Below are 23,008 nucleotides of genomic sequence, written 5' to 3' on the forward strand. Positions count from 1 at the left end.
AGAACACAAGGAATAAAATACAATATGTCTGGTTCCACTGCATTGATTTCGAGTGCTCTTTTTAACACTAAGAAGAGCTGTGTCATTCAGGGTGATTGACAAATTAACAGAAAAGCTTAAGGCCCACTTTCATTTGGAACATTTTGCCATTTTTCCGTCATCTACAGTGCGAAAAAAACCTCCATGGCTGCCCTCTCTGTCCCCCCAGCACGGCCCCATCGTCTCATCGTCAGGGGAGACGAGCCTCGTCAGAAGCGAGGCGTGATGAGGAGCGGCCTTATCACTTCAATACAAGAGCAAACACAGGAGTCTTTACAGCATGTCGTCTCAGGAAGCAGCGCACGGCAAGATTACTGCCCTTTAAGAAGCCCTAAGACACGACCAATCCCAAGTAGTGTTTTATCTTGACAGTTTGCAGCGCTTTGTTTGCCTTTTCTGTGAAGCCTGGGGATAAAAGAGCAGCCTCTGTGAGCTGTGTCTGATTAGGATCTAATTGTTAACATTCACTGTGCCTTTTTTTTATTATCAGCCTGGCGTTGCCATACATGCTGCAGGTAGAGGCCTTTTCAGTGTTATGAAGGACTCTCCCCTTGCTGCTCTCGTGTGTTACTCAAGTACTAGTTAGCACTAAGGTGGCAGGAGAGGAGCCCCCAGCTCGTCGACATCAACAACAACAACAACAACAACATCAACAAACAGGAATTGATGGCGAGTGTTTATTATCTGGTTTAATTGCTCCTCATCTGGAGGATCTGACAGTTGCGGTTAATGAGAGAGAGAGAGGAGGCACGCACTGTTGGCAGCGAGCTTCATAGTGTAAGACGTGTAAGTGTGTGTGTGTGTGTGTGTGTGTGTGTGTGTGTAGTGTAAGAGAGGATAGACCACATACAGCTCAAGCAACACAAAAGATGTGAGGAAACATCAAACTGTTTATCGACTTATCCAACCGGGCCCCTAAATCAGGAATGTAAAGTCCGATCTGAGGCCTCGTCTTAATGTAACCTGTGTGACATGACTGCACACACTCTGCAACAAATACACCTGTAAACCTGCACACACACACACACACACACACACACACACACACACACCACAGCAGATCTTAGCCCCCGCGCAGGCTGCGTCCACTAATCAGATGCCGAGCAAAGACAGGATATCACTGAAATCGAACCTCTTCCTCAATATTTCATCTGGCCTGCAGCAGGCCTGGCTCAGGTCCAACCAGGATCCTCCCTGACATTGTGCAGTGTCACGCACACACATCCAGGCACAATTTGACAAAGCAAGCATCAAGACCAGTAGGCCTTGAAGCACATGGGGATGCTGGGAGAAGGCCTGAACAACAGTTGCCATGTTCTGTCCTCAGGAGGAAGGAGAAAATGACGAGAGAATGAGAAAAATGGTCCGTCTACTGAGGATATCGGCTCTCCATTGAATGCCAGACACACACATAAACACACATATAAACACACACCACCACAACCACCATCAGAGGCTCGTTGTCCCATTCATAAATTTCTCTCGTTGAGAAACACGGGCATATCTTAAACAGGGCATACCCGCCCCTTTTACTACTCCAGCTCAGCAGGCCCACATGGGAACAATTAGGGGTATACGCAAGTTTGGCGAAGGTCCGTAGCAACCAGCTGCATCTGTTTTTATTTACCTTTTGCTCTGGTGCTGGATAATGTCATGAGCACATCTGCTACTGTGCAACGTAACCGTGGTTACATGCGTGGTTGACCCATGATTCTGTAATTACCCGCCGAGCGAGATGAAGAGGCCCAGCAAACCACTCAAAGCCACACATAGCCTTCCTCCTCCCCCCCCTCATCCTCCCCGCGTCTCTCCAGCGGCATGAAATCCCGTCTGCCTCGCCAAAAACGTGACACTGAGAGCTGGTAGCTGGAGAGCAGAGGATGCTGAAGTGGCATTTAATGACCCAAAGTTGTCCACAATAGTAATTTTAACTTCATTTCGGTGTCATTAAATTACCAGTCAGTTAATGACACTCTCTTTCTATTATGTAGGATCAAATGTGGTTATTCTCAAATGAGCTGGGAAGAGATGCACTTATCAGATTTCCTGATCTGATCTGATTGCTTGTTTGTGGTCACATGGCTACACAATTTTGTCACACAGTCTTCTTGTTGGGACACTTTGGGAGGTCTCACCACACTGAGCTTGAACTAGAAGTATTTAATTTTTGCAGGTCATAGGTGGTTTCTGCAGATAAGTTCAGAGGGATCTAATCAGGGGGGACATGTGCTGTAGGCCAGGCAGGACCTTGGTGTAAATGTCTCCTCAGAGAGTTCCTTCTTTTAAAAAATTATGACACCCACGCACAACCGGTCATGTAAGGAAACTGGGATTAATCAGAATTCAGTTGCAGGCACCATGATGTTTCAGATCTCTGAATAAAACCAGCAAAAGTTTTCACTTTCCCCAAAGGTCTTGCGTTTGTTTGAAATCCTGAAAGCTCGCGTTACTGAGCATCTTTACACGGCAAACTCAAGGCGGCCAATCAAGACAGGGCTTGTTTATAATAATGATGAGTGATTATGAGCAATAACAATGAAGACCATATATGGATCACTTCACAGAAGCAGTGTGTGTGGAGGTTGGGTGCCACCATGCTTAGCATCTCCCAGATGTGCAAACCATATGCTCTGACTGAAATTAAAGCAAAAAAGAAACAGTGAAACATGAAAGGGATTTTTAACTTTGTAAAGACAGTTAACAGTCGGTACAGATAGGGTAATGACCGAGAGAGGCCACATGAAAGAACCGGGGATGTTGGCGTGCTTTTTGCACCACTCATTCCATTTCCTGCTCATAAGTTCACTGAGCAGATGGGGACCAAAGGCACAAGGAAGTTTAGATTTTCTGCCCCACAGCCCATTGTATATGATGCATGTAACTGCGTAACACTGCACTGTTATCATTTACAGACGCTTTGGTGCGTACCAGGAGGTCACAATAACAAAGGCGGAAAAAAAGGGTGGGCACAAAAGTGAAACGTCTTTTTACCTTTTAGTCAAAAGAGTCTGGTTCAGTCCTGTGATTTTGTGTGGTATACATTTAAGGTATAAAGGAACTAATTAACTACTCTGGCAAAGATGAATGCCTAATTAAAGTTAACTCCCCTCTCTACTACATGTTGTATTACTCAGAGAAAGGTCATGACTCAAATACATCTCAGCTGTTGATACAGACAGAAAGCAACTTGTATAAAAAGAAAATAAGCGTACATGTAAAACTAGTTCATTTGAAAATGGGCATCTGCAGGCAGGCTGCAGCCCATCCAGAGTTTTCTTTAAAAACACATGCAATAGTGCCCTCTCCTGTTGGTTCAGTATACTGCAGCAAAGACACATAAAGCAACACCACAGCTGAATGTTTAGTCAGACATTTATTCTTTTTTAATACAAAATAATGTTTGTAAAGCGTCAAGTTCAACCTAAGAAACATCAAATTCCTGAAAAAGATTCACTGACAAGCAGACTGTCCGTATCCTTGAAAATCAAGACTTTATTATGTACGTCTCCAACACAAAGCGTCTCTGGAAGGTGGCATCAGCTGTAACAACTGCAGGGTCTTCTCTACGTCAGCCTGTTGTGCTGCTCGGATAGAGACATGTTTATTTAACGCCTGCCTCGGTTGCGTCTGGATAATGTCCACCCTGAGGCAGCGGCTGGCAGAGGTCTGGCTGTATTTCTGCTTGTATAATCAACCTTCACAGCGCTGACTGACCACAGCATCACCTTTCAAGACTGCAAACAGACGTGCAGCATGTGGCACAGATGAGAATTAAAACAAAAGAGGTGGAACTGGAAATTCAATTTAGTAATCCATATAAAGCTTTTAATGATAAGAAAAACTGATAAGCTGACACCTGAAAGACACATGCAGGTTGTATTATAGGATACTAGTGAAGCTTATTTGCTTCCGGAATCAGTGCACTGCATGATGTTGTTTCTGTCATGTTTCTAGTCCCCCCAAATCCACTTCAGTCCTCTCTGCTTTTGCAGCTCTTTATTCCCACTGGTGGTGTTGAATTGTTGGTTTTCTTGTTCAGGTTGAACCGTTGTGAGGACAGATGCTTCTGATGGTTCAGCTGATGACTCAACGATATCTGGCTCTGCTGAAGTATGTACGGTCACATTTAGAAAATCAAAAAAGCGTATTTCAGTGGTATTAATGGAAGTGTCTCCGTCAAACCTGGAAGACAAATTTCCACTTTGACTCCTTGACACCTCATCAGTGTGGAAATTAAAGCTGCGGGCCTCTGTCTCTGTGTGAGGTGAATTAGTCGTGGAAAACTCTGCAGTCATCTCTTTGAATGAAGCTCTCTCATTTAGTTTCCCTACAGGGATGGTGGAGTGGTCCATCAACGGCTGCTCTGTAGTTAAACTCTGGTGTTTAAAGTTGAGCGTGGACAGAGCTGTGGTGTTTGAAACAGGAGAGGATGTGATGTGTGGTGCATCAGGCCTGGCTGTGGACATATGATTGCATCATTTTAGTCACGGTGAAATTAATTAACATCCATAAACATATAATATTTATGATCCCATACTTTGAATAATGATTTTATAATAATATGGATATTGGAGTAAAATTAAAGGTTCAGCAGGTAACTTTTATTTTTTTTAAATTCTGACAGTAGCACATGAGATGGAAACTCCTGGTGCTCCTAAAGCCCCTTTCCCACTGCACAAAAAAACAAACAAACAAACATACAAAAACAGCTTACACCTGCTAACATCTGCCTTTTTAATGTAATGGTAAAGGTTTTAATCTGCATTCACACCAGTGTCAAATCACTCTGCAGTAGACATGGGTATTTATCGCCTCAAGCTCCGATCAGCATTGATGGGAACACAAGAATCAGGTGAATTCATTATTATAAGCTCCTTTGCTGGTGAGATGCAATGACGGGCCATCACAAAATAACGTCCGTCTCCACCAAAGCAGCACTCAAACACAATCCAAATTCCCCCGCACTGAGTTTGAAACAGAGACTGAATAACTAAAAGATATATCAAAAGAAGTAACCACCATAAAGTTTTCAAAGGCCTCCATGCTGCTTTCTACTGTTTATTAACCTGTTTTCCGGCAGGCTTTAGCAGGCTTATCCCCCTGTTGTTTAAAAAAACTAACCCGGTCTCACTCCGAAGTCGTCGAAAATCCAACACTTGGGCAGTGACTTGCAGCGTTAGACACAGAAGAAAAAAGCCGCCATTTAATGTTGGAATGATATGCGGTCAGTCGCCAGTGTAGTTTATAGTAACAGAAGTGTGTTTTGAAAGAAGACAATGCTTGTGATAGGCAGAACTTGACATGTCATTCCAAAACGTCAAACAACTAACACACTCAGGGTACCTTTCACGTCATATCTAGACATGGAGGGTCCATGACCAAACATCAATATGTGATGAGGTCGGAGTGAGAATGTGTTGAAAAAAACCCACGGTCATGTGTTAATTTTGGTGGAAACGGGGTATAATAGAGACAGATCATATTTAAGTCCTGCCCCCACCTGAGTGGACAACAATTCATCACCCTTCATTGACTATGTATTGCGTGCTGGTGTCTCCTTGTCATTAATGTCTGCTAGCAAACAACAGAAAAAAGCCTAAAAGCTGTTTTGTGATTGGATGCACCACCAACATGGTAAAGAATCCATAATCACTTTTTTTACAAGCTGCAAAACTGAAAAACTGAACTTTTAAGCAGTAAAAAGTGAGGCCTCAGCAAGGAGATAGGGGAAAACTGTGCTACGTGAAGCCCAGTTTTGATCTTTGTGGGTTAATGATTACTTTACCTTGTGATAGTTTTAGATATCAAAGTATTTCACCTCTGGCCATTCAGAGGGATAATTTTTCCAAGATAAGCGAACAAAACAACCAATCAGTGCCAGGAGGAGTATCTACCACTGAGAAACCGCTACCAACAATGAAAACACTGCCCATCCCTCCTTTGCAAACAACAGAGTGCACAGCAAAAACAAGTAGCCTGAACAAAAGAAGACCGACAACAAAAACCAAGCTGAAAAGAAAGAATTAAGGTGCAGTGGATTCTTGCAAATGCCATTAGGAGCACTAGGAGGAGCCAGAGGAATGATTTTTTTCTACTATTGTCAGGGTGTAATTACAGTTTCTGCAAATATGGCAACAAGTTACTTTTATAAAAGTTACCTACTGTAGCTTTAATGGGTCAGGATTATTTGCTCAATTTTACAAACGTTTTTCATCACAACACTAAAGCAGCTTATCTCAGCTTCCCTGCAGTAACTCCATTAACTTATAAATCCCTGTTTTATTATTATTACACCAACTTGACTTGCTAGTTAAAACCCCCCTCCACTCTGTTCTGTTCTTCTTAGATGTTCTTGTTGGAGCTTCACTGTGCAGAATGAAGTATGCTCGGACTTTGACACTAGAAGGCTGTTATCACGTTCATCTGCTGAGACACCTTAAATCAGGTTTTAACATGTGGACATATGAGCATGACTTTGTGACATCACCTGTTTGAAAGTCAGTCATGATCCAGTGTGCAGCTTACACAAGTGTGATATGGAAATTTGAAGCCTCCAGTGACCACACTGTGAGGATGGACTTTTCAGTGTAGTAGGAGACATCTTGTGTCCAGCAATTAAAGGGACAGTTCACCCCAAAATCAAAAATACCTATTTTTAATCTTACCTGTAGTGCTATTTATCAGTCTAGATTGTTCTGTTGTGAGTTGCAGAGTGTTGGAGATATCGGCTGTAGAGATGTCTGCCTTCTCTCCAATATAATGGAACTAGATGGCACTGGATTGTGGTGCTCAAAGCATCCAGGAAAAAACATTTGAAAAACTCCAAGCTAATGTTTCTCTCCAGAAATCATGACCTGGTTACTCAAGATAATCCACACAAGTGCTGTGAGCAGTTTCACGTAGGAATTATTTTCTTTCTAGTGAACTACACCCACCAACCGTATCACTGCACAGAAGGAACCGTGCATCTACTTATGGACAAAAGGCCCATGACAGCACAAAATGTAAATATTAATGGCGCCTTCCTGTAATGTGAGTGCCTTCTAGTTCCACTATATTCCAGAAAAGGCAGACATCTCTACACCTGATAAGGTTGACAGCAAAAACTAAAGTTAAAGTAGATACAAGTTGATCAGGTCACTTGTTCCTATGCTCATATAGAAAACATGCTGGGAATAGATAAACATCTTCATAACAGTAAGAAACGTTCCTCCCCTATTTTAGGTTTAAGTCTTTTATAATGTTACTTCTTATGAATCGCATGTGCTTTATATATGTGAATTTATTATCGTTTTATTTTAAAGTTTCATTACTCTCCATTGTTTTGCTGTTATTTGGTGTGTTTTTTTTTTATCTTATTTGGATTTGTTTTCCATCAATCACTTATGCTTTAACTTCTATCTCACTTTAAAGTGGATGAAAGGTGCCACATAAAGTTAAATGATTAATTGACTGAGCAACAAACAAAAGTAAGTGCCTGGTGTGACTACAGTAAAAGCCTTTCAATGGCTAGTGGTCAAAATATCATCCAATAATTAATCACCACTTTAGTTTTACGGTGTTCATCAGCAGCACACTCACCTGTGCACGGCAGTGTGTTCTCCATGGTCCACTGCATTTTGTGATTTGTCTCTTTGAAGGTGAGCACAACATCCACCCTGTAGAACGGCTGCAGGAGTTGTTTGTTGTCTGTGCAGGTCTGTAAAACAAACCTGGTTTAGATGTTTTACACTGTAATGAATCCTTATGGGAAAACATGTACGTTACTTATATTTTAAGAAATGTCAAAAACACAGAATATACCAACATGGTGTTAACTCTGGTTTAGAAACATAAGAGTGCCTACTTTTTCAGCACAAACCTTGGTCTGGAGTATTTGTGCTGTAGGAATGATCAGTGTCACAAATTCACCCATCTCATGCACAGTGAAATGATTCGTCTGGTTCACTGACACATTACTGACTGTCAGTGCTTCGTTTTCGTAACTGCCTCGCTTAGTCAAACCCATACGTCGTTTGAAAATGGGCAGCACAGTCTCCTCTGGTGTGGACATGGTCACTGAAATGTACATCAGAGATAAAATCTGTTACTGGGATCACTGGTGAAAGTACATTTACTTTTCATTTATGCTGCTTCATACTTTAACTTCACTACATTTCAGATGGAAATATATTCCTTTTTACAGCACTATATTTGACACATATAGTTACCAGCATCTTTTCAGATTAAGAGTTTAGATGAAAACATGAGGTAGGCATAAAAATACAATTCACTGTCAAAGATAGCCCAGTGACTCCCAACCTTCTGGCTTATGAACCTTTACAAGAGAACAGTGTGTAGTTGGAGCCTCTCTAATTTTCTCAGATGGTTTAATTTGAATGTCAAAGGCCCAAAACAGGTAAAAGTATGCAACACTTCAAAAGGTCCATGGTGAATTCAAATTTGTGTTTGTCTTCCCAGCCCTCATTGATCATCCAAACCCCCTCAGATTTATCTTTTGACCCTTTGAAAGTGGCCTGACCCCAAGAAAGCTTCTGCATTAAACTACCCAACTTTGGATAAATTATCTAACAGTAGCTCCACCTTGACCAACTGCAACAGTAAAATGCTACATGGATATTAATATATCAGTGTGAATCTAACCATGCAGTAATATATCAGTTTTCACATGTAAAAAATTTTGAGCATCAATACTTCATTTTTTGCATTCTGGTGGATTTTTATGCACCGATTTCTGCCTTTTCTGTCTTTGTGGTTTAATGTCAAAATAAAAGTCCTCCGCAACGTTCATGTTTTATGAGGTGGAATAAATGCACATGTTCCAAATATTGAGCAGGACGTGTCCCCTGTGTTCCCCTCCCAAAATCTACAAAAAGGTTTACAAAAGCATGCACATGCAGATGATGAATACAGGGTGATGGACAAGAGATCATGTAACATGACAGAAAAACAGAGTCTGCTCACTACACTACACTCTCGTGAATATTTAATTAAATTACCACTGAGGTCAATTTCTGTCCCCTGAAATCTACTCCTATGCTCATGCAACATTTTTCTGCAGAAAGAGGACTTTTACTTTGAATACTTTGAGTATATTATCCTGTTAAATAATACCTCTGTACTTTGACCTTAGTAGGAATTTGGATGCAGGATTGTTACTTGTAGTGATGTATTTTTACATCAATGCAGTGGTACTTTAAGTTAAGAAAAGGATCGGAGTACTTTCTAAATACTGACTGGGATAAACATGTTGAAGGTTGCAGAGTGACAATGGAAAATAACCTCCAGTACTGACTCTCTGCTTATGACCCACCTTTAGGACACGTAGCTTCCATACTGTAGGCATACTGACCACTGACCAGCTTCAAGGCCAAAAATTCCCCTTCATTTTCCATCACCTGTGTTAACCAGAGACAGTCCAAAACACAGTGATGAAGTGAATTTTAGTTGTAATGTTGCCATTGGTCACTAGGTGGCAGGATGCTGTGTGAATGCTCTTACTATGACAGGGCTCAAGACCTCCCTTCTCCTGCCTTGAACTGTGATGTCTGGTCCGTTCATGTCAGTGCTCATCTGGATCAGGCTGGCATCCTCCAGAGCTACAACGAGGTGATCGCTCAGGGACAGAGACCACTGCAGCTGTAATGCAAACACAGAGACACAGTCGGACAGTTCCCTTCTGCCTGTTTTCTTTCTCTCATCCAAACATGTTCGCAAAAATATTTGTTCACATTTGTAATGCAATCACAATTTCAAGGGCTGATTGCATGACTGGACTGATTTTAATTACTACCTCATTATGCCAGTTGTCAGAGGGAACTTGTCTGGTCACCTACGGATGCATAGAAAATTTGGTTACTATTTAAATTAAAACAGTGAAAAGTTACATATGAAAAACTCCAGTCAGCTGTCACCTGGATATACTCTGGGTCACACTGGATTTTCTCTCTGCTAGGCAGCACAGAAACAACAGGACACTTCATCAGGAAACTGTGAGGTCTGCCTCCAAATCGACTTATCCTTTTCACCAAATTCAGTGTCAGGACATGGTAGCCATGCTGAAAAATCAACCAGACAAGTATCACCACCAGGCCCAGCTGCAAAGGTCAAGTGTCACAGTTTGTGTATATGCCTGAGATTTTTCCTAAAAGAGTGACATACCTGTTGCTGAACAAAACATCCAGTGAAACTGACTCTAAAAATAAAGTTTTTGTCAGGGTCTTTGTGCAGTGAGAATCCACAGGCAGACAGCTGGAGGTTCAGGTTATCCAGAGAAGCAAGGTTGACTTGCAGACAGAAAAAGATGATTCAGAGGTATTTCATTTCATATTGGTTTCATTATTTTGTCATTTATTGTGTCTGAAAGAATTACCTTGGATCTGTAAGGCCCCAGACAGCCAGAGTCCCAACCCCTCAATCCTTGCACTGTGTATCCACATCTCCATGTATTCAGAAAAACAGGCTACATCTCCTTCTGAAAATGCAAACATTTTATAAGAAGCACCATCAACAATAGTTTTTCATTACAGCAAAAAAAGAAAAAAAAAGTTTACCTGTTAATCTTGCTGTTGGGACGTCAATCCATTCTCTTTTCTGAATGCAAAGCACACTCTTCATCATAAAACAATGCAAAACACTGTTGAAAAAAAGGTACATTGAGGTTACATTTTCAAAATTGTGACTAGCCCAAGTCAGTTTTGTACATTATGATACTCACATAGTTCTAACAAGGATGCCAAATCTTCTCTGATGATCCATGCCAGTTCTGCTGATGAAAACTTACATGAGCAGTCTGACCCCAGCCTATTTGAAGGTACGTGGGCTGATGTCACTGGGGAGGGAAATAACACAGGTGTGTTTGCGTTGACATGTTAAAGGGAAGTGACAAAAAAAGTCCCATAGAATGATCACTGTCTCCAGCTCGTGTGAAAAACAGGTCTCAAGGCAGTCAAGAACTTTTATTTGCTAAGGTGTTGTCATTTAAGAATTTGTGATGATGATCTGTTAAGCCCTTAATGTTAAGTTTCCCCCTTTTATTTCATCTTGAGTAGCTTTAAAATAATCTAATGCCACAGTCTCACATATATGCACGTCATTCCAGCTCTTCATTTAAATTATATGATGTTTTCAATGAGTAAAATTTTCAAACCAAACTTTAACTAATGTTTTTACAGCTACACCATTCCATTTCATCCAATGCAAATATTCTGTATTTCTTTTCTTTTTCTATTTTTTGTTTGTTGATAAATGTATTTATTCATTTAACAGGTACCATGTAAAAACAATGAACATTATGGTCTCAATTTTTACATTTTTGTCCCCACCCCCAGGGTCTAACATTAAAATTTCAACAATTGCAATAAAAAAAGGAATAAATAAAATAAAATAAATAATGATAGTAAAAAAAGTAAAAGTAAAAATATAAATATATTAAAAAATAAAAACACAACTAAAGAATAAATTGAAATGAATAATCGACCCCTCTTATTTAGAATTTAGAACATTCAAACCAACTGTACTGTAAAATATGAAATGTACTGACTTGTATTGACAGAGTGTGCATCAGTGATGACCACTTCATTTGTCCTGTGTCTTTAATTCAACTAGGCCCTATGTCATTGACCATAGGGCCCTAAACAGGCTTAGATTTTTCAGGTGAGCCCCTCAAGATGAACTAATTTTCTCCAAAATGTTCAATATATATACATATATATGACAGGAATGAAATAAGAAACACAGACTAGATATATTATGTTACTGTGTAGACTACATTTCTTTATCTTGACAGTAAATACGCTACACACCATGTGTATTTTGGTTGTCCTGCGCAGTATCAATCATAGATATACAGTATCTGTTTAAGTTGGAGTATATGGTGCATATTTTATTTATATTGTTATATTATTCTATCTTTACTTAATCTGATTTTTTAATATTCTTATCCTTTTTTAGCACACTTTTTTGCTTTTTCCCTTTGCTTCTGACTCTTACACTGCTGTAAAGTGTGAATTTCCCTAGTTTGGGATTAATAGTCTCATCTTATCTTATCTTATCTTATCTCCTTACAATTCAGTTCACTTCAACTGGGATCACTAGGTACATTCACACACGGATGATACATTTTGGCAAACATTAAACACATAATTCTATTTTTTTCTCCTCATATTGAAAAATATATAGCAAAAAGCCAAAAATGATAAATCAATTCATCTAGTAGGCTACAGGAGGAAATAAATGTTTTCACATGCCTCATAGTGGCATGATAAATACATTGTATTTTCAGTGCGCACCTTTTGTTTGGGCTTTTCAGGTGAATGTTATGTTTGGACTTCAAAGGGTAACTCAGGTGTTTTAACTTTGCCCTGTGAACGCTATGAAACACGACAACATGAATAAGGCTTACTCCATTAAGTGTAAGTCAAGTTTATAAAATATTAACCAACAACTGGTGATGTGACGTCAAACTGTCGACTAAATGTTTTTCATTTTATTTTTTGGCATCCCTACAAAAAGTACCAGTGTGCCCTCCCAACTAGATGATGTCATCTCTATGGTGCGCAGCCATTTTGTTAGCTAGCTTGAGGTTACAGAGGTTAGCCGTGTGCTGCTGCAAATATTCTCTGGGGTCTTGCGATTTAGTACTTATATATTACAGAAAAAGGTAACTTGTCGGTGTTGTTATTTACTTATATTCCTCGGCCACACGCTCGTAGACAAGAAGAGGACTCGTGTATTTGCTGACAGTATACAAAGCGCGAAACTGGATGGTCATTCATTTTTCAAGCCGTCTTGTGTTTGCTAGCTTGTTAGCTAGCTCGCTGGCTAACTTGTTTACGCGTGCTACGAAGCAGAGAAGAATTTACAGTATTTATGGCCGTGAGCTATTGAATGTTAGAGAGTTGTGAGGTGAGTGTTAGCGTTTCACACAGTTTGTCTGTCTGTGTTTGACTGCCATTGCATTTCGGTTGCGTCATCCTGTTAAGTAAACTTCAGCGACCATCGACGCTACAAACTCGTGCGCATCATTCCGGTGGTTAACTTTAGCTCCATTCGCTGCTTCCACTTGGACCAGCGCTCTGCCATTTAGACACCATGTCAGAGTTGTACATTCGTGTGGCCGAGGATGAAAACGAGGAGCCCATGGAGATCCCCTCAGAGGACGACGGGACTATCCTGCTGTCCTCGGTAGCAGCACAGTTCCCAGGGGCGTGCGGGCTGCGGTACAGGAACCCAGAGTCCCAGTGCATGAGGGGAGTCCGGCTTGTGGAGGGTGTCCTGCATGCACCTGAGAACGACTGGGGAAACCTGGTATATGTCGTCAATTACCCCAAAGGTGAGGTGTTGGTGTGAATAGCCTTCCCCATTCTCATTGCATAATGTATGACCAAACGTGTGTGATGAACCCTGGAAACAAACACTAAGTTGCCGGTTTATTAGGCACACCCAGCTACAACTAATTTAGCTTAACAATTCATCAACCCAATAACAGATTCTACTTTCATGAAAGCCATAATGTTTTGTTTTTGTTTGTGGAGAGATGTTGATTCAACTTTTCATTTTGCCATTATGTTGCTGATTAGCTGTTTTGCTCTAACACTGAGTGGTGTGTCTAATATCATGTCTAACCCCAGGGTTATAAATGCCTTGGTCAAAATATTGGGAACACCTCTTAATACAGTGCAGCACAGCTGAACACCACCACAAATGGCAGCCTCAACAATGACAAAGTTGAATTAGCGTCTTTGCAAGGTTTGATGTATTAGACGGCATCCATTTTAGCTCTTTTTTGGCACCTTCTAACAAAGATAAAGACCAGTAATACTGCTTTTCAGTCTACAATGTTTTGGTGTCAGTTGCCCTGTGTTGCAGATATCCTCTGCAGAAATGTCTGCCTTCTCTAGAATAGAATGGAAAGCGATGGCACTCGGCTTGTGTGGTGCTCAAAGCTTCAAACAATACATTTGATAAAAATCAACAGCAATGTCTCTTTCCAGAAATCATGGCTTGGTCCACAGATATTTGTGTGAGCAGTTTTATGTAGGAACTATTTTCTTTCCACTGAACAATACCCACCAACCGCATCTCTGCACAGAAGGAAGCGTTGATATTCTCATAGATGAGAGGCTTGGGCTCATGACAGCACAAGTTGTAAACAGTAATGGTATCCTCTTCGGCTGAATTGTAACATTAGCTAGCTCAGTGGTGCTAGGTGAGCTAGCAATAGATGCACTCTTCCTTCTGCATGGTGATATGGCTGGCAGATGTTGTTCATTAGATAGAAAATAGTTCCTACATGGAACTGCTTGCAACAAGGTCTGTGGATTATCTTGAGTAAGCAGGTCATGATTTTTGGCAAGAGACATTGCTGTTGAGTTTTTCAAATGTAATTTTTTTTATTGCTTTGAGCACCACAAGCTGAGTGCCATCTAGATCCATTATATTTGAAAGAAGGCAGACATCTCTATGGTCAATACCTCCAAGACTTACACTAAAACAAACTAGGTGGATCAATAGCACTACAGGTAAGCGTAAAAAAATATAGTTTTGATTTTGGGGTGAGCTGTTCTTTTAATACTTCACAACGCAATGATTTTGACAGTAGCACCATGCTAACATCTTTGTAGCAACAGGCCCTTTCCTTGTCAAACATGGCGATGCCCCCCTTGCACAAAGTTAGATATGTGAAGTAGAGGCCTTGTTTGTTGTAGACCATTGAGACTGGCCTGCACATAGCTCTGACCATAACCCCTGAAACTTCTTTGGGATGAACTGGATTGAGTGAGGCTTTAATACCCAACATCACTTCTCTCATGCTTTTTGCATCCAGGTTCCAAAACCTTGGGATAAAAAGAGAGCGTTCGGGCTGTTAACCAGCATATTAATGTGCATGTGTTAGGAGTAGGAGCGGTTCATTTAGCTGAACACACCATAGGCACTGCTCAACACTGCATAAAGGATGTTTATACCAGACGCTGCAAAAATAAGGCAAGGAGAATCATGAAAGCTCCCAGCCACCCGGATAACTTCCTTTTCACCCTCCTGAGGTCGGAAATAAGGTTCCGGTTATACCAGGCCAGCACGAAGAAGCTCAGGAGGAGCTTCTGCCCTCAAGCCACAAGGATACTGAGTGTTGACCCTGCCTTATCCTAACCTAACATTGACATTGACATTTATTACTACTATATTGAAGGAGCTGACAATTATTCATTTTACTGAAATCATATTTATGATTTCATGTAACAAATAAATTGAATTGAGTAAATTGTTCTACAACTAGATGTGGAGCTAATATTTGGGGATTTGGTCATGTACTGTATCTTGGTTGTTGTCTCTGCTGTCACCACCAGGGAGTACAGAGCTCAGAGGGTCAGTGTGTGACCTTTCATCTTATTTCAGAGAGATATGTGTTTGCATGGGATTGGCTCTTTTTCCTGTCATAACTCGTATCTGTTTATTCTCTACAGATAACAAAAGGAAGATGGATGAAATAGACGCTGCCTCAGCTGTGAAAGTAAAAAGGGGCTTTCAGAAGACGTCAGATCTTATTGTTCTCGGGCTGCCGTGGAAAACTACTGAACAAGACCTGAAAGATTATTTCACTACCTTCGGGGAGGTCATCATGGTGCAGGTAGACTTCTCATCTGGCTCTCAGCATTTTTGTCAACATTCCTTTGTTAGGCTTAGAGTGTAATAAGAACATCTTGTTGTGTTTCTGGTTCAGTTAAAGATGGAAATAAGCATGCATGTCTTCTGTGTTCACTCCAGGTCAAGAGAGATCTAAAGACCGGCAACTCAAAAGGGTTTGGGTTTGTCCGATTCACCGACTATGAGACGCAAACCAAAGTGATTGCTCAGAGACACATGATTGATGGACGATGGTGTGACTGCAAACTTCCCAACTCAAAGGTATTTTGGGCACCATGTTTAGTGCAGAGTATAGTAGGGGTGGGAGTCTTTCTGTACCTCATGAGTCAAGTGATTTTAGTATGATTATTTGTTGCCAGATTCGATTCAAACTCAATTCTTGATTGAATGATGGATAAGGCAGCACAAATTTTAGTCTCTTGCTCCAGTATACTTGGTGCCATACTGTTAACTGGTGTTCTTATTACACTGAAATACAGTATGAACCACAACTAGCAATCAGGATAAATGGCCTGCAGCCTTTTTATTTTCCCAAGGCGGGCTGGGTGCAGCGTTTTTTAGGTGAAACATGCTGAGCATAAAGGTTATTTTCTTCACCACAGAGGTGTTTAAAGTTTTGTAATGCTGCAGTGTGTATTAGTCAGCCAATCTCATTTGGTAACATCACTGCTGATTACTGTGGTGCTCCAGTAATGTTTGACTCTGGGTGATGGCATTCAAAGTATTCACAACATACTTCAAGTTTGTCTCGCAAATGTAATTATTTAGACATAAAAACATGCTCACAATCGCTGCCTTTTGGGAAGATGAATTACAAGATAAGATAACTCCAGCATGTGGGCGCTGTAGACAGCCTGGGTGCTGTACTGCCTTATGCTTATATCCTGCCTCTTTTTTTGTTCTGTCAATATCAGGTTATTCACTAACAGTTAGACAATAGATTATTAACATTTTTAAACTGATGCAGAATCTCCCATGCCTGCATCATCATGCATTGCAATGCATCTAAGAGTCAATTTTTTTCCTCCAATCCTAGGATATAGTTTAGAACCTTGTGGTATAAATAGATGCAGATTGGTTTGTGGGGCAAGGGTCAGTTAATAAGATACTGGGGATATGTAGGTTTATGTAGGTCTCTGCTCTTAAACATTTTTATGTAGCCTTCCACATGAATATTGAATTCATGTTATGATGGGGAAATCATAATCTATAGTTTTAATGAGGGATGCTAAACTGTTTTGATTTTACACATTATGTCAAACCTGGAAAACAAACTAGAAACAACCATTAACTATCACAGATGATGAAACTTTGCAAACAGAACAACTATTTAGCAGTTTTTCCTGTATTTTTCCTAATTTGACTCAAAGCTTTTTAAATGATACATTCACTGAATTGCAATGGATCAAAACATCTGCTCTAGTTCTGCAGCCGAAATGCAAGTCACAGATGTGTATTATCTGTTGGAAAACTAATTCTGAATTAGTCAGAAGTGTTACTTTAAAACACAAACAACCATCATGTAGATTGCTTAATTTATAGCTATGCTTGTTTGTCCTCTCAGGCATGTCCTGATGAGCCCATGCGGAGCCGTAAAATCTTTGTTGGCCGCTGTACAGAGGACATGACAACTGATGAGCTAAGGCAGTACTTCATGCAGTATGGCGAAGTCACTGACGTCTTCATCCCCAAACCTTTCCGGGCATTTGCATTTGTCACATTTGCCGATGACCAGGTGAGATTCATCATAAATGGCAGAGGTTTTATTTCTATTTTATTTGTTTCACATACATAAAATGTGCACGTGAGGGTGAGTTGGATGAGTTGTATTATTAGTTGATTCTATAATAATCACAAGAGTGATAATCTTCTCCTCACTTCTTCCTCAGGTTGCCCAAGCCCTGTGTGGAGAGGACTTGATCATCAAGGGAATCAGCGTGCACATCTCCAACGCTGAGCCTAAACACAATAATAGTAGGCAAATGATGGATCGAGGGCGGTTTGGGGCTGGTGGGTTCAGTCAGGGCTATGGCAGTAATCGTGGTGGGCTAGGCAGCGGTAGTGGTGGGGTTAACTTCGGGGCTCTGGGTCTTAACCCAGCAATGGTAGCTGCTGCCCAGGCAGCACTGCAGAGCAGTTGGGGAATGATGGGCATGCTGGCTAACCAGCAGGGTGTGAGCACGACAGCAGGCACAGCCACTACGACCCGAGACCAGACCTATAGCTCTTCCAGCACCAGTTACAGCAGCCCCAGCTCAGCTAGCCTCGGTTGGGCTGCAGGCACTAACACCCCCTCCAGCGGGGGCTTCAGCTCTGGCTTTGGCACTGCTATGGAGTCTAAGTCTTCTAGTTGGGGGATGTAGATAGCTTTGAGTTTAGCTTTTCTGTTGCTATTAGGCTAATCTGGTAAGTATACCTACAGCTGGGAACTGCTTATATCTTATGTTCCTATTATTTAAAAATATACTGCCTTTTATTTTGGTAAAGAGAAAATTTATACTTGTGTGTGACTGATTATGTAGTCATGCATTGAATGGGTGAAGAGTTTAGTTTGTTAGTGGAAACTGCCACACTCACTTTTTTTTGTTTTTGAGAAAATGTTACACAGAGATGACTGTGCATGCAAGATAAATATTTATAAACATGCACGAGTATCTCGAGAGCCCCCTCAGCCCCTTGTAAAATGGGCTTGATATAATTGTGTATCTGTATGCAGATGATTGCATCGTTTTGTTTGTTTTTGTTTGACGTCTTTTGGAAACGCCTTCATGAAAGTCTCTTCTGCAGTTCACCAACTCTTTCCCAATTTCCCGGGAGGAAGCGCCTCATTGGCAGCAATGTTCGACAGATCTCAGTATCAATTCCCCTCTTCCCATGTGTAAATGCTTTGCCATCAAAGAACACAGCTTCACTCTGCATATACTGTGTTAGACGGTGGGTGTTGTCTTTTTTCCTCTCCCCTTTTTTACGGATATAGAAATCTTGTCTGCTCTTGTCGCTTTTCAAGATCAATGAGTGGGATTGATGTTGGACCGAGTGAGAGTGAGCGAACGGGAGACAAAATGAAAGAAGTGTGAGACGGACTGCTTGTGGAATTTTTTTTTTTTTAAAGAGACAAGTGTCTGCGAGAGTTGAGAAGACCTGTGGCTTTGTGCGAGTGTGAGAGGACGAAGCAAGTACGAGTGTGTCCCTAATGGCCATCACAAGGACATTTTATTGCGTCTCGAGATCCCTACGGTCTCTGCTTTCACTCATCGTTTTCTATCAACTTTAATTCTTTACAAACACAGTGAAATGTCAAGTGCTATGAGTATTTGTACCTTTTCGTAGCTTTCTCTTGCTGTCTGATTTGATGTGAATGCCGTGTCTGGTTGTGTGCTTTATTTTCTCCTTGTTACCACCCTCTCTGTGTGAAAATGTGACTCTGTGCTGGTGAAGTCTGTGTGAGGGAAAAACACTGCAAGTGTGTTGAAGTTTGAGGTTGATGTGGTGAATGTTTGACAAGTTCCCATCGAAAGTTTGTGTTTGAAGTGGTTATGAATGCATTTTCTATGTTTTGTGAATCAAAGGGAAGTCTGAAATAAAAATGAATTTGACTAGGTATAATACACTCTTGACAGTGACTTATTTTTGACGTTACATTAATTGAACTGCCAACACTTTAATTTACATGTATAGGAACCTCGGACACGGACAGCCCGGGTTTTCGTCTGAATCCAGGTTGGAGTCAGTTATGGAGAAGCTGAAGACATTGTTGGGTGGGCCGGCACAAACCAACAATGGAATTGCTGCACGACTGCCTTAATTCCTGCAAAGGATCTTCTTCACCTCACTAGCAAGAAACCTTGGACCATCCCGTAGTGAAATTTAGAGCGGACCACTCAATTGGGCTGAGGTATTTGTTTATACCTACAAATGTCACAAATAGGACCAAAGTCACACCTGCAGCTTGGCAGCAGTCATTTTTTTTCCAACTTGTGAAACAAAGTCTGCCTTTTTAATCTGAAACCTGCTTTTCTGTCAGTGAAACCTTTTACCACTTGTCCTCAATACAGGCACTGATGATTTATAGAAGTGTTAACTGGTTGGTTTCAATTCATTGTGATCAGAAAGCATTTGAATAAGGCAGGATGTGTTCTTGTCATTTTGTTTATCCTGATTGTAAAGTGGCTGGATTGTATGAGCCAAGAGATTTCCAAAGGGACTTGAACGACTGATTGAACATGCCAGCAGGAACTCACACTTTCTGTATGGAAATATTTTAGTATTGCGGTGTAAAATAAAGGTTTTGAGTTTGTAATCATCTGTCGTCTCTCAATGTAGATTGATGTAAGCATTTTCCTTACTGGTCTCCATCTGTAGTTTATTATTAAACATTTCTGTGCCTTTAATTTGGTGCTTTTTTTCCCCGCAGATTTTATACGGAAATTCCGATTTCAGTCCTTTGCGTAAAGAATGCTGTAAAGTGTTTGCTGGCTGTTGTAACGGTGCGGTTTTTATGTTCTGCCTGTTGATGGTGCTGAAGTGCCAGTTTGTAATGAACTATGGGACTAGACACCCACTTTGCCTCTTATCTATTGAAATCTTTATGTAATAACTTTTTGGTTTGTAAAGTATGTAGTAGTTTTTGTGCTATTTCTCTGTTTGCAGAGAATTGTCAACACACCAAGTGGAGACAACCAAGAATTTAAATGGCTACTTTGTTTCCCCCAAAACCGAATTTAAATGAAAAAGTCTTGAAAATGTCCTTAAGAAATGGCTTTGCAAAACCCAGAGAGTGAAGAAATCAGATATAAAATACAATATTATTCGTTGTCCTGCTAGCGGACAAAGTGCTTGGAACGAGGTGAAGGATGGTTTGGTTTGGTTTGGTTTTGTTTTTAATATCTCTATAGTGTGTTGGTAATGGGAAAAAATCTTTATCCGAGTATGAAATTTTTTAACCATAAAAAAAAATGTTCATAAAACCTGCACATATTTTCTGTTTAAGGCCTTTAATTAAAGTAGATGTAAAACCATTTTTTAAATGTAGTCAAACAAACAAAAAACCTTTATGAAACATAGTTATGACCTGACTCCTATATTTACTCGAAGTTCAAAGAATAAAGATGGTAAGAAAAAATATGGTACATATCTAATAAAATAATAAGATCCTTGTAATGGTACTAAAATTTCATGCAAGGCTGTGAGGGTAATTAATTTCCTGCATCAAAGATAAGTTATCATACCAGCAGTCTTGGGCCACAGGTATCCTTTTCTACCTGTAGTTAAATTGAACCTTACTTGTGTTAATACGTGAACACTGTGTGAAGTGATGTGATTTCTCCCGCTGCTAGCAGGTAGAGAAGGTCTCCCAGAAGAAGCTCGTACAGGGTGGTTCATCCCAGGAGATGATGTGGTTTCTGAGGGTCCCCTCTGCCAGCTTCTCACTGAGGTACGATTCTGGATGCAACAGCTGTAACAGCTGTACCTGAAAGCATCTGCTGTAACATACTCTGCTCCTTATACGTATGTTTATAATGAAAGACAAACTCTGATTCAGCTAAATTTAAGTAGTTGAAATGATAAAATAAGGATGCTGTTGATTCATAAAGGAAGAAGACTTCCCTACAGCTAAAATAGTAAATATTATAGGAAATAACTAAAGCTTAATTCAACTGATTGCGTGTCAGTCCTAGGTTGTCACTGGTTGGTAGAGCATGAATAATATCTCTGAGAGTATATACTATGAAGACCAGAGGGATTAGACTCTCTCTCCCTGTCACTGTGTTCAATCTGCTGATTTTAACTACTGCTGCAGCCTGATTTATAGGCCCTCACTCATGAGTGTGATTCAGAAGACATCAGAGGTATAGTCACCCAAATATAGCAACTCTCCATGTACACATAAAAAATATATATATATTATTTGTATAACAAGTGCAGCCTGAAGTGCTTAACATAATAAAATGAGAAAATACAAATAAAAGACAGTATAAGAGTAAAAAAAAAGATTTATTTAAAATTTAGTCATGACCACATTTATCCTCATTTGGTGAGCGCAGTCTGGATAAAAGAACCTGTTTAAAATTGTATGGTTGTTCCAATATGTCAGCATGTCTGACACTGTGTTACATCACCTTTTCTTTAAACAACAGTCAGTAACTGGAAGCTGAGCTCAGTCTGGGGGTCTCCGTTACTGCATTTTGTGCTTCATTATTCTCCACACATTTTCAAAAGGAGATGGGTCTGAACTGCAGGCAGGCCAGTCTAGTACCTGCACTCTAATACTAGCAGGCCACGCTGCTGAAACACATGCAGAATGTGGCTTGGCATTGTCTTACTGGAATAAGCAGGGACGTCCCCGAAAAAAACACTGTCTGGAAGGCAGCATATGTTGCTCCAAAACCTTTAAGTACCTCTCAGCATTCATGGTCCATTCACAAATGTCACAGATCACAGATACTGGCTTTGAGCTTTGTGGTGGTAACAAGTATTCAACTTTTTTTTTTTTTTTCATTAAACATATTTCCAATGCAGCTATTGACATGAAATTTACGCCAGACATCAAGTTTAACTCATTAAAACTATACAGATAAAGAAATCACAATATTTCAATCCATCAAAAATGTATGTGCAGTAAGGTGGAATAACACAGGAAAAAAGTATTAAACATGCCAGGAAGAAAATTAAGGTGTTGGAATGGCCCAATAAATCACCAAAGTTAAATCTGATAGAAAATCTTTTAGATTAAAGACTGTCTGTGTCGAGGAATGGACCAAAATCCCATCTGAACACAGAGAAATCGATTTCCTCATACAGGCAGCATCTTGAAACCTGGCATTGCGAACAAAAGCTTCTCCACCAGTTATTACTGTAAAACTTCAATTAAAAGCCTAGTCCCAATTAAACGCCTAGTCCCTTCTACTAGTTTGGTGTAGCTACACATTTGAACAAATAAAGGCCTGTCTCAATAATGCACCCAGTCTGTTTGCCAAGCATTTTTCATTCTTTGGACGTATAAACCTGGTGTGCTGACTACCCACTTGAGCTAACGTTAGTCAGCTGTGTAGATCGCACATACAAATATAAATGTTTAAACTTTTGTCAGTATGGAGATGCTACAAATCATTATCTCGGTTAATTTCATTTTACTGAAACCATTATCACCAGTGAAGACTAATTACCTCAGATATATCAGTATGATGAAAAAACAAGTGGTGACTCCCTTCCTCTGAAGCTGTCATTAAAGTCAGAGTATGTGTCCATTCTTTGATTACGCTCATTATATTTCTTTGGTACCTAAGGGTCCACCAATCCAAAGAATCAAAAGTGTTTCAAAAAT

At 40.3% G+C, this 23,008-nt stretch overlaps 2 protein-coding genes across 7 annotated transcripts; one reads left to right on the top strand and one right to left on the bottom strand.

The window, feature by feature from the left end:
• Positions 1–3,516: 3,516 nt before the first annotated feature.
• Positions 3,517–10,833, bottom strand: lg7h1orf127 (linkage group 7 C1orf127 homolog). Of its 3 annotated transcripts, none has more exons than XM_049581015.1 (11): positions 10,757–10,833; positions 10,593–10,675; positions 10,412–10,513; positions 10,201–10,325; positions 9,954–10,097; positions 9,833–9,871; positions 9,541–9,678; positions 9,353–9,437; positions 7,901–8,097; positions 7,621–7,738; positions 3,517–4,495 (listed from the first exon to the last, which is right to left on the bottom strand). In XM_049581015.1, the coding sequence occupies exons 1-11, from the start codon at positions 10,795–10,797 to the stop codon at positions 3,990–3,992; spliced, it is 1,578 nt and encodes a 525-aa protein (XP_049436972.1). In that variant the 5' UTR covers positions 10,798–10,833; the 3' UTR covers positions 3,517–3,989. The 3 variants fall into 3 exon arrangements, with proteins under 3 accessions (XP_049436972.1, XP_049436971.1, XP_049436973.1); XM_049581014.1 differs by having other exon boundaries at positions 7,886–8,097; XM_049581016.1 differs by having other exon boundaries at positions 4,285–4,491.
• A 1,754-nt stretch (positions 10,834–12,587) lies between these two features.
• tardbpa (TAR DNA binding protein a) lies at positions 12,588–19,984 on the top strand. 4 transcript variants are annotated; one of them, XR_007449648.1, is made up of 7 exons: positions 12,589–13,372; positions 15,504–15,667; positions 15,805–15,945; positions 17,249–17,419; positions 17,574–17,694; positions 18,472–18,618; positions 19,363–19,984. XR_007449648.1 is itself a non-coding variant. In XM_049581069.1 (6 exons), the coding sequence occupies exons 1-6, from the start codon at positions 13,132–13,134 to the stop codon at positions 18,564–18,566; spliced, it is 933 nt and encodes a 310-aa protein (XP_049437026.1). In that variant the 5' UTR covers positions 12,589–13,131; the 3' UTR covers positions 18,567–19,290. The 4 variants fall into 4 exon arrangements, 2 of the variants coding, with proteins under 2 accessions (XP_049437025.1, XP_049437026.1); XR_007449649.1 differs by having other exon boundaries at positions 17,574–17,658; XM_049581069.1 differs by lacking the exon at positions 19,363–19,984 and having other exon boundaries at positions 18,472–19,290.
• The last annotated feature ends 3,024 nt before the right edge of the window (positions 19,985–23,008 follow it).

The sequence above is a fragment of the Epinephelus fuscoguttatus genome, linkage group LG7, assembly GCF_011397635.1.
Source record: "Epinephelus fuscoguttatus linkage group LG7, E.fuscoguttatus.final_Chr_v1".
Taxonomy (NCBI): domain Eukaryota; kingdom Metazoa; phylum Chordata; class Actinopteri; order Perciformes; family Serranidae; genus Epinephelus; species Epinephelus fuscoguttatus.